General features: G+C 33.9%; 1 protein-coding gene across 1 annotated transcript in view; it reads right to left on the reverse strand.

The window, feature by feature from the left end:
- Positions 1-203: 203 nt before the first annotated feature.
- MEOX2 (mesenchyme homeobox 2) overlaps positions 204-12,634 on the reverse strand; it is a 54,724-nt gene continuing 42,293 nt past the window's right edge. The window contains exon 3 of the mRNA XM_014076119.2: positions 204-1,593. Within this exon, the coding sequence (XP_013931594.1) occupies positions 1,369-1,593 (225 nt within the window). The 3' untranslated portion in view covers positions 204-1,368. The remainder of the gene's footprint in view (positions 1,594-12,634) is intronic.

Below are 12,634 nucleotides of genomic sequence, written 5' to 3' on the forward strand. Positions count from 1 at the left end.
TGGTAAAATAGTTTAACATAGTCCATGTTGTTCTTGGCGAAAGGCTTCCTTTGGATTGCTTTTTCCTATTAGAGGGAAGAATTTCCCCACTGTATCAAGCTTTATCCAATATAAAGTGCCCCATTTGTACAATGCAAACATAGAGAGAATATTATGTTTCTAATATTTTGAGTTGTCCATAAAACTCTAAAGAAGAACAAGTCTTATTCAAAAGGAATATTTATTAAGCATTTCCTTTACAAAGTACAATCAATGTTTTGTTTAAAATTTTGAATTGTTCCTATTTCATTGTATATACACAAAAGCTTAAAAAAGGGCAGAAAATATCCTTATTTTTTGTGTTCTATGCACAAACATATTTAATAAAACTTGATCATTACACAGAGAACTTTGCCTTATTAATTTGAATACTTAATATTGTAAAATTAATATCTGATTACTAACACAAAATAATGGAAGGTAACAACTTTCTCATTTGTAAGAAAATACTGTTCACAATTCATTTTGAAGCAGCTTTATTAGATGTACTGGTACTACTCTGAATAATATCCAGCTATAAGAATCATATGCCTGTTATATTACTGTAGTAATAATTTTCAATTATTAATCAAGATTTCGTTTCTTTTCATAATAGGCATGATTCTTCTTTTTTAAAAAAGAATAATTTTTTGCTGTTAGCAAAACTTTGCTTTTAGAAAGTAAGAAGATTTGAGGAACAAGGTTTAATAATTTCCCATTAGCAGCAGTTGATAGTAAATGCAACATAAAATTTGTTTTGTCTATGGTATAAGGATTTCAACTAGCAGACTCATTTATACTATTTGTTATGTGAATGCAAATGTCTGCATGTATTCTACAACTCTGAAACACAAAATTAAAAAAAAAGATTTTAAAAAGCCATTTATTCTCATGGGTGACTATTGCAGTCAGCTAATATGAATGCACTGCTAAAAATGAGTGAAAAGTAAAAATGCTGAAAAGTAGATATATACAAATTAAAATACAATTCTTATCCTCTTGAGACAGTGTTTCTGTTGGCACTGTGTGGAAAGCAACGTCATTGTTTGATGCAAGCTAAAGCAACAATATCTGCTCCATTGTCACTGAAAAGACAAGTGAATCTGGAATGTTGAAAAGCAAATGTATCTCCTGCTTCTACTCACAAGGCACATGGGAGGCATGGCACTTACTGAATCTAAGCACAAATAATAATAATAATAGTTCAAGAGTGGCAGAAATAGTAAGTCCTAAGTTACTTTCGTTTTGATTGTCAGAAAGTCAGTCACTTGCATATATCAATGTCCACATAAGCTCACTGTGTTAAACATGGCTTTCCTGAGAACAGACCTAGGATTCCTTCCTGCCTTATCATAAGTGTGCATGCTCAGAGCTATGATCACTGTCGTGGCTGTCGTCATTTGCCAGGGAGTCCCCTGTATGTTGGAGACTGGCAGCACCAATGCCAGAAAGCTCTGATGGGAGCAGAGTGCCTTTTTTCACGTTTACCAATTCTTTCTCTCGGGCTGCAGCTCCCTGTTGCCCTCCTTTTACCCGTTTCCATTTCATCCGTCTGTTCTGGAACCAAACTTTTACCTTTAATCAGAACATGCAAACAAACAAGAACACCATCAGTAAATGGCCACACATCTCTTATCAGGGGAAAAAGCAACAGCAGGTGCTCACTCCTTATCTTTTAAATCACTTAAAATGGGAAATAAGCAACCTATGGCCCCTAGGGCTTGATGGGCCTATGATTAATTTCTGGGATATATTCAGAAGATCCACTCAGATCTCTGGTAAGAGCTATCAGTTGGTCCTTATGTCCTGTTGAAAAGAGAAAAGAAACCTTTACTTGATTTTTATCTCATCTTTACTATTGTTTATAAATAATGCAAGGCAATTAACATACCTAATACTCCGTCCTCTTCCTACTTTCCCCACAACAACCTTGTGAGGTGGATTGGACTGAAAGAGATTGACTGATCCAAAGTCACCTAGCTGTTTTTTCATCCTTACGGAAGGACTGGAATTCATGATTTCCTGGTTCGTAGGCCAGCACCTTAACCACTAGACCGAATTGTCATAACTTGGTGTCAAAGCAATAAGAGGTATTTTTCTTCAACCTGGCTCATCATATGGTATCCTATAAAAATGCACTGGAAGAAACTATTTAGGATAAAGTCATTGTAAATAAATGCTTGTTGTATAAAGGTTCTTGTACTTATGTGTTTATAGTTTTCAAGTGGTTTTATGGTATTGCAACTATTGCATCTATTAGGAAATATTTATAAAAATGCATGCCTATTTCATGTTAGAAGCCTTGCCAAGGATATGTTGCTTAAAACCTTAGATTGGTAACAGAAAACGGAATTTAAAATAAGCCAATCTGAATACATTTTTATTTAACTATTTTTGTGGGCTTCCATTTCTATATTTATAGTTTCCAACTGATTGTCTGGTGTTGCAAGCATTGTATTTATTATCAAGAATTTATAAAATACATTTGAGTCATCTGAGGATTGAAAAGTGTTCCAAGATCCTATTGGGTTTTCTGCCAAAGTGAACCAACATGACATTATTAATATTAGTTTCACCACCGTTCAGTAAGTGACAGATTAGCTCACCACTGTTATAAAGTGTTGCAGCACAGACATTCATTTGCATCCCTAAAAGCAGACAGCCTTATTATTCTTAAATATATATTATTTATACTGTGGTCCTGGGAAATCCAGAATATGTCATTCTTAAGGGAGAAAGTGTTGTATATAAAATTCTGCACAGTGGAAACTTGTGGAAAGCGAAAATTGCCATATCCCTGGTTATAGCTAATTATACATGTTTTGGAGCTTTAAAAAAACAACTTCGAGGACTTTTAGAGCATGATGTATTGTGAGCTGAATAACCACAATATTTCTATATTCTAAAGTCATATTTTATATTCATGAAATGTATATAGATCAAGAATACATTTTGGAAATTCGTTTAAATTCTATTAAAAATGATGATGTTTTTAACTTTAATTTTAAAGTTGAAATGTATAAGGCAAGCTTGTATAATTCACTTATTTATGTCAGGCTGCTATTGTAACTAGACTACCTTAAGTACCTAAAAATCGGGCATAGTTATTTCAGATTAGTAAAAAAAACTTCTCCACCCGCTGAACACACCATTTCTTCTATACAGGTTGCCAGAGCCAAAAGGAGCAGGCATGTATTTAATTGCTAGCTGTTCTGATATGAAGAAATACTGTTACACCATCTGTCAAAAGCTTTCATAGAAACAGTGTCAAAAGATTCATAATGCTTGTTCTCTTCATGTACTTCTTTGGGTAAATTATTCATGTTACTTTTCACAGTGAATTTCCTCTAGTAAAATGTTGATGTATTGGCTAATACTACCTGCATTAACTATAATGCTTGGGATGATTATGTTGATGTAAAATCAGTGAATTTAGTAAACTGTGGGTTGATTATTGGTATTTTATCAAATCCTTTTTTGATAGTTTATGCATTCATCCACAAATGAACAAAAATGTTTGGAGAAGTGAGGGAGACATCCATGCTGTATTTATCAGATAGAAAGACATAATTTCCTCCTCCACGTACACTGAATTAGAAGGAGGAGATGATAAGGGATAGGTGGAAATGGGGTGGGGTGAGACTGGATGGGACAAGCCAGGGCAGGGCAGGGCAGAACAGCATAGGTGATAGGAGATAAGATAGGGGATAAGATATAGGACATTATAGGAAATGATAAGATATAGGATATGTTAGAAAATAGCAGATAGGGATGGGATGGAGAGAAGAGAAGAAGGGAGTGGAGGGGGAAGAAGAGAGGAGAGAAGAAGAGAGGAGGAACAAGATGAAAGAATATAAAAGATAGGCTAGGGTAAGGTAGGGTAGGATTGGATGAGATAGGATAGATTAGGTTAGGTTGACAGATAGGAGATGATAGGAAATAGGAAATGATAAAAGATAGGAGAAGATAGGATATATGAGTTAGGATAGGATAGTTGCGCAAAACAAATATATAAAGACTACTGCTAATAAACAATCAGTTATTAATTCAATTGTTTTTGTTTCCTGGTCTGTACATTTTTGAAGGGTGGCACTTGACAGGCATGCTCAGCCACTTATATATTGCATCAAATATATATACACATACAGGTAGTCCTCCACTTACAAACATAATTGGGACTGGAACTTCATTGCCAAATGAAGCAATTGTTAAGTGATATGGCTCCAATTTTACAACTTTTTTTACTGGGATCATTAAACATATTACCATGGTCATTAAGTGAATCATATAGTTATTAAGTGAATATGGTCTCACCCATTGACTTTTCTTGTTGGTAACAGTAAATAACCCAGGATAGTACAATCATCGCAATACGTAGTGGTTGCCAAATATGTGGGTTTTGATCATGTGACCATGGCAGTATTAAATGTGAGGACAGTTGGATTTCAATTGGAATGTCAGCTCTAAATTGATAAGATGGAAAAAGTGGATTGTCTAAACCATTTTTACTGTGTTTATTTACTGTTTTATATGTACTATTCTTTTGGAGTGATGATAAAGTTATATTCACAGTTGTATTCCCTTTGAATATATATAGCAATTAGAAATCAAAGGTATGTGATGTATTTGTGTCCAAAATGACATCATATGCATTTATTCAAACTTCTCAGGCTATAGGTTTTTTTTCTTACCATTTTCTTACAAGTGCAAATCTGCTTTTTTATTTGGATCAACCAAGTATTAATCCACAGGCTGTCACAGAAATTGACCAAGCGGCTTATTGTTCAACCATCATGTCAGGGTCTCAGCCAGAATGACTAGTCCAAAGTTACTCAGCTGGCTTTCATGCCAAAGGCAGCATTAGAACTCAATTTATTGGTTTCTAGCCTGGTGCCTTAACCCTAAACCAAACTGCCTGTCTTTTCAGAATACAATTAATATAATATATACAATATTCTATAAAATGAACAATGTAGCAATGTATCTCAAGAGAAATGAGCAAATCAAGATAAAAAATTTAACTATTCTACTATCACTATGATAAATGAAAATATTATATCCTTATTCAGCATATGTAGTCCTCAACTAAGAACCATTTATTTAGCAATCATTCAAAGTTACAAAGTTATAGCATTGAAAAAAGTAACTTACGACTTGCACTTATGAACATCACAGCATTGCTACAGTCATAGGATCAAAAGTCAACACCTGACAACTGGTATGTGTTGATAACGGTTGCAGCATGCTGAGCACATATGATTATCATTTATGACCTTCTCAGCCAGCTTCCAAAAAGTAGGGAAAAGTAACCACATTTCACTTAACTGCCATGATTCATTTAACAACCATAAAAAATAATTTTAAAATTATGTGTGATTCAACAACCTTGCTTAGGAAATTCTGGTTTCCCTTATGACTGTAAGTTAAGTGGAATTCTAGTGGAAACAAAAACTGATGATACAAAAACAGCAATCTTCCATTATGTCAAAATGTAGCGCCCCACCCCCAATCCTAAACTGGAAACTCTAAAATAATCTTATGAAGATTTATTGAAGGAAATATAAGGCCCTGTAAAATCTGAATTGTATCACAAAAGAATATAAGAAGAATAAGAATATATCAACTTGTATTTTGGCACAGTGAAGTTAGAAATAATACAAAAGGACAGATGCTTGGTCAAACTAAATAGCTTTCAGATGAATCAGTTGGTAAATTTCAGCCTTAATTACTAAGATAGCTGAAGAGCAGATGTGTTCAGTTTTGCAACTTTTAAGGAAGTATTGTTAATGAGAAAGGAAAAATAACATTCTGTATATCTGAGAAATTTAAATAGGGGAAGAAAACAAGCCTGAAATATAATGTAAACATGAGTAAACTAATGTCAAATATAATAATGCATGCAAAGTAGCAAATACTATTAACGTTTATTTATTTAGTTAGTTATTATATTTATATGCCACCCATCTTGTCTAGAGGCAACTCTGAGTTTTTAATTGCACTATGGAGTGTTTTATGTGTCCAAGCTGATTTGTAGAGTTGGGCAAAGACAGGGCAGCTAGACATATCTTAGCTGAATTCACTCTAGCAAAGCACATACATAAAAAGAATCAAGGCAAGGACCCTCTGAGGACCCAAGGAAATTGAAGTGGAAGAGCAAGTTCTGCCAAATTTTTAATAATAATCTTTTATGGCAATGTTCTCCAGAGGAAGAAAAATTGGGCTGGTCAGTTCTAATCAGACTTCAGGTTTTTTTTTCTGCTCATAAGAGTACATATCTCAGCCATTGTCTTTTGTAGAAGAATCACAAAGAGAATGGAAAAACAGATAAAATTTCTTGAAATATAATAGGCCAAACTGCAAAGGTCATATGTAAAAAGAGGTGTAAATTGGCAAGTGTTGGTTAATCTAAGGAAGTGAGTAAGCCTAAGGGAGTCTAAGTCAATCTAAGGGAAGCTAGGTTGGCCAGCACATACAAGCAACGCCTGGAAGAAAGCATAAGTTAAACCATCTGAGCTCTCTCTAAATTTAGATGTCTTTTGGCAAAATCAAGACATACTTTGTGTAAAACAAGACAATCCTTTTCTCCCTAACGCCTTTTATTCACGTTTACTTCCATTAGACCAGGCTGTGCATAATGTCAATTAATTTCTTATTCTCTTGGTATGAGTTTCAGTACTTTCATATTTAATGAAGAGAATTTAAGGGCAAGTGCTCTAATTTAGAGACTGAATTGTCCAACTTATGTATTAGATTTCAAAGCTGACACAGAGGTTAGATTCACACATGGCACAAAAGCATATTATGATTTATTTGCGACTCATTATCACACAAGTGTTGAGCCATTGGCTTACTCATCAACCCTTGTTTAATAAATCCTGCTTTACTATGAAGTATATATTGAGCCAAAGGGAGATAAGTGGAAAGACCATAGTTCAATGGTTGAACATAAGCTTTGCATGCCTAAAGTTACAGGTTTGAACTTTAAGATCCCAAGGGTCCATGTTGAGAAAGACTTTAAAGCCTTGTAATTGGATAAGGGACAAAAGGGCTATAAAAATCAGTCTGATAATTGACCCATGGCATAGGAATGCAATATCTGACAGACTGCCTATTTCCAATCACTTCTGAGATTCACCTGAGATTCTCTCAATTAAACTTGTCCTCCTATTAAGCCAAGAAATATACCTTCTCTGCAGCAGCTTCATTCCAGAGACACCTATGATATCCAGTCTCCTGGGGTTTTGGAAGATCTTTTAGGTCTTCCTCCTGATTCTGTTCACAGGCCTGGAAGTAGTATCCTGAAGAACCCCTGACATGTTTTATAGATATAGTTATCTTTAGTATGAACTGCCACAGCTTGCTTCATGGGAGCTTTATAGGCAGCCATAATAAATTGAAATACTAATAATAAACCCATGATAAAGAGAATAATAAACCCATAATAAAAATGAATACTTCTTTCATAGGTAAATGTAAAGATAAAGGTTCCCCTCACACATATGTGCTAGTCATTCCCGACTGTAGGGGAGTGCTTATCTCGTTTCAAAGCCAATGAGCCAGCACTGTCCAAAGATGTCTCCGTAGTCATGTGGCTAGCATGACTAAATGCCGAAGATGCACACAACGCTGTTAAGAGCCAAGGAGGCGCAGTGGTTAGGGTGCAGTACTGCAGCCACTTCAGCTGACTGCTAGTTCTGCAGCTCGGCGGTTCAAATCTCACCGGCTCAGGGTTGACTCAGCCTTCCATCCTTCCGAGGTGGGTAAAATGAGGACCCAGATTGTGGGGGCAATATGCCAACTCTGCAAACCGCTTAGAGAGGGCTGAAAGCCCTATGAAGCGGTATATAAGTCTAACTGCTATTGCTATTGCTATTGCTGTTATCTTTCCACCAAAGTGGTCCCTATTTTTCTACTTGCATTTTTACATGCTTTTGAACTGCTAGGTTGGCAGAAGCTTGGACAAGTAATGGGAGCTCACTTCATTACACAGCACTAGGGATTCGAACCGCTGAACTGTTGACCTTTCTAATCGACAAGCTCAGCATCTTAACCACTGAGCCACCATGTCCTTTTCATACTTCTTTCATACAGATCAGTAAAACCTTTCTGCATTCTAATAAAAAGCTGAAAAGCCACTTCCACTATAATCTTAATTATTTGAACAATTTTATATATGTGCTCTCAGGTCAGTATTGATTCCTGGTGAATGCCTTGACTACTCCATATAATTTTCTTGGCAATATATTGAAAGTGGTCTGCTATTACCTCCTTCTTAGGTCTGAGAAAAAGTGACTTGCCCAAGGTCAGCTAGCTGGATTAGATCACACAGTTTCCTAGTTTCTAGTCTGATGTCTTAACCACTATACCAAACTGGGCTGTTAGAGTAATTGCAAAGTCCACATTTATCAAGTCAAACTAAGTAATATCCAGTATTAAGTATTAAAGAATTAAAGTATTAAGAATTATCTTAACGATGGAATTGCTTTCAGAAGCCAATTCATTCAACATGCTGAAGATAATTCCCGCACTATGGAAGAACTTTATGTCTTCTTCTTTGTTAGAAAATGAATTAAGGCTCACCATGCAACCAGGTCTTTTAAAATGCTATTGTGTTAGATATGTTTTGAAAGGTGGTTTAATAATTTGATTTTTTAAAAAATCTATTGAACTATCATATGGAACAGCACAGAATAAATTAAATAGTGAATTATTGTGTTTTACATTGTGCAATATGTGCTGACTCCAGCTGGTAAGCAATAATGGAATAAAGTAATGGTATTTTTACAATAATAAAAATTATTTTTTTCTCAATCTTCTCCATTTGGAATTCAATTAAAACACAGAAACCTAAATTGATATTTAAGTCAATTACGAGGCTGCCTGGCATTCTCTTAGCAGACATATTTTCATTCGTTTCAACCCATTCTGATCTATTACTACTACCTTTTCATAGATTATTTCTTAAAACTTCTAACAATTATTGTAAAATTATATTGACATCATAAAGCATCTAGATCAGGGGAGGGTTGCTGCCAGTTTCATTATCGGTTCGTAACCCATGCACAACGCATGCACAAAATTGTTCTTCGCCCATGCGCATTAAAAAACAAAATGGTGGTGGCCCAGCAGTGGCGAGGGGACCAGTTCAGGAGTGTGGCAGGCCTGGGCCACTGTTGATTCTGCGACCGAGGCCTGACTTCTAATACTGGTTCAGCTGAACCGGACCAAACCGGGAGCAATCCACCTCTAATCTATATCTCGTAAAATTGAAATAGTTCACCTTAACCTCTTAAAATATTCTATGACTGCAGTCTTCTTGGTAAGTTTTTGGAAGTAGTATGCTGCTTCCTACTTTCTAGGCCTGAAAGAAAGAGAGTGACAGGCCCAGCTGGTTTGGGGTCTTATTATGGGATTAAAACTCTTTGTCTCCCAGTTTTAATCTGGTGTTTTAACTACCGTACTATAACAAATTGGCTGTCACGTGCTAATTATTGGTTTTAAACTGAATTTATAATTAGTGGCTTGAGCTAGTCGTTTAAAATATAGGCTTTCAAATATTTTGTAAGTCTGCAATACTGCACATAATTATTTAACACTATTAAGTCTTATCATGTCAGTAGGATCTACTTTCAAGTAGATGTTAGGTAGTTAGACTGCCAAATTCTTACATCTTACTTATTAGAGAACAAATTACATAAATCTCCTTTGGAAATAAATAGGTTTGAACTCCATTTATCACTTGTACTAAATATAACATCCTGGATGTTTCATATACTATTTCCTCCAGAGATCAAATTTAGAGAGATGAAATCTGAACTTCCACTGGATTTCATGATGAGTCAATAATGGAATGGATATATGATACTGTAACGTGTCAGAAATAGGAAGCATGTATGAATTCTCAGAATTCATACATGCTTTAATGAATTCTCTTAAATTCCTACAGATCCGTAATACTTGAAAATCAGAATCAAAACTATATAAATAAGAATAATAAAAAAAATGCATTCCTTTTCTTTATTTTTAGAAAAATAAATGGGTAAGTTTGTTTTGCTTTTGAAATATTTTGATCCCTTTAGTTAGTCAAACTTTATCCTGCACAAATCAATGTAATTGCTGTATATTCCATATTCAGATAGTTATTGACTTACAACTAAAATTGAGCCCATAATTTCTGTTGCTGAGTGACTTAAGTGTTGTGTCCCATTTTACGACCTCTTTTGCCACAGTTGTGAAGTGAATTATTGCAGTTATTAAGTTAGTAAAATGGTTGTTAAGTGAATCTGGCTTCCACATTGACTGGCATGTCATAAGGTAAAAAAAGGTGACCATATTATCCCAGGACACTGCAGTTATTATAAATATGAATCAGTTGCCAAGCATCTGAATTTTGATCATGTGACCAACAGTTATAAATGAAAAACGGACATCAGTCATTTTTTTCAGTGCCATTATAACTTTAAATGGTCTCTTGTAAGCCAAGGACTATCTGAATTTTAGTGGAACTAAAACATGAATCATGTAGTTGGGGCAATATAAAAAGTATATCAACATACAATTCTGGCCACCACATTGAATACTGCCAGATTATATATTAGTTAAATATAATTTAACTTGTGTTTCTAAAATCAGTTACATTTTAAAGCAATTCGCAAAATAATTAAAATCATGTTAAAATGTTTAAATTACACTTTTACCATTAACAAAGGTAAAAATTATATCTTAAAACTAACAAGAAATACAGACTACATGGTTTTAGGTTTTGGGATTTCATGCTAACTTTTTTTAGTTGTGCATCTGATGAAAAGTTCTGGAGAAACTAAATGTTTACCCACCTTTTCTGCCATTTTTATTGGTCCTAGTAATGCCAACTATGGATTTTTCATAGCTTTATGGATCAAGACAGTTATGTACCGGTATATTTACATTTATAGTTGGAAAATATTTTAAGTTATAGTCAACTTTATCAGGATGTACTTTTGCTTATGAACCTTTTTCACTTTTCTCTCCTTTTTATCTATTCCATTTGTCCCAAATCTAGTCCAAAAGATTTCCTAAGTCAATTTGATTATGTGCAGCATGAGGAAGGAAGAATTAAAATCCAGTGTGTTCTAGATCCTAATTTGCTAGGATTAGTATAAATTTTAGTTTGTATTTATAATCTGTTCACAATACGTTCAGACAAAAGTTCCTCTGGAACAATGTTTTTATTTTAAAACAAGAGCCTTATTTTTTTTACAGAACAACATTGAATTTTGATTTAATATTGTTTTGGATTCTGCCGATGTAATTTAGAACCCTAAATGAAATTACACATTTGTGCTACTACTTGGGAATAACCACAATTGGTTATTGGTTATCTACTTTTGATTAAACCAGGTTATTAGCATAAGTTATTCTAAATGCAACTATTTTTATAAAAATTGCTTGTGAATCTGACAAAGAATCAAACCTGATACCACAATTCTATAGAAATATATTTGTTTAGTGGGATTTTGTTCCTAAAGTAAGCGAAATCAGCCTGAAATTAATTTTTTACAGTTCTTTATTTGAGAATAGTTTTAATGCCCTCAATATACAATCCGTATGGAAGTGTAAAAAGGGTTATGTCTGAAAAACTACAATGTTTCTAGAGGGACCAGATTTCACAAATAAAAGATAAAAAAACTATTATCCACGATTTTCATTATTTTCTTCTTAAACTTGATTCTGAATCCTCCTAGCAGCACTTTAAAAAACATCCTAAACAGGAAAAGTCCACGAAGTACCCAATCTTTTGAAAAGAAAGCATCTTAAATTCTGTGAACTTATAAAGTTATCAGTTTGGGAAGAGGAGATGCTATTGTTATTCATTACAGTATTTTCTGAAAATTTACAATTTTATTGCAGCTTCAGCCTAACTAAAACTGAAGAAAAAGAATACAGTAGATTATTCCCAGCAGGAAGTAGCTCATACTTAAAAATACGTTTTCTGTGAGGTAATCAATAATTAATTAGGGAAAATCATTACATGGATTAATACCTTTTGTCATCTTTTAAAAAAAAAGCAATCACAATATTCAGAGTTAAACCAATGCAGAACAAAACTGGGAATAAGATCTCCAGCAATTGTTTTAAAAAAGATGAAAAGTATGGTACTCCTAGTTAAAACCTAATGAAAAAGTAAACAATTTTCATTTTGAATTGCTACTATTATTGTACAAAGGATTAAGTCATATATGTTTTAAATATTTATATTAAATAAAGTATAAATGGCCAAAGCAATAATAAGTATGCATCTTTTTAAAAAAATGTATGAGTATTTACTAATATTTACAACTAATATACATGATCATATAAAACTAGTGTCATCATGGTGGCATCACATAGTATATTGGGAATTTTTCCCCCTTCGCTAAACCGGGCATGGACGTGCCAGTGCATGACACATCTGGCCTATGGGCCGCAAATTTGACAATCCTGATATAAAATGATAAAATATTTATGATTATAAATATAAAAATCATAGTTGCATTGTGATTTTTATATGTATGTTTTATATTTATAATCATACATATTTTATCATTTTATATCGTGGCTGTAAAATCAATGTGTGATTTTATACTTTCTTATCATG

Source organism: Thamnophis sirtalis, unplaced genomic scaffold, assembly GCF_051295495.1.
Source record: "Thamnophis sirtalis isolate CommonGarterSnake01/CBP01778 unplaced genomic scaffold, rThaSir2_p1.2 scaffold_4, whole genome shotgun sequence".
NCBI lineage: Eukaryota > Metazoa > Chordata > Lepidosauria > Squamata > Natricidae > Thamnophis > Thamnophis sirtalis.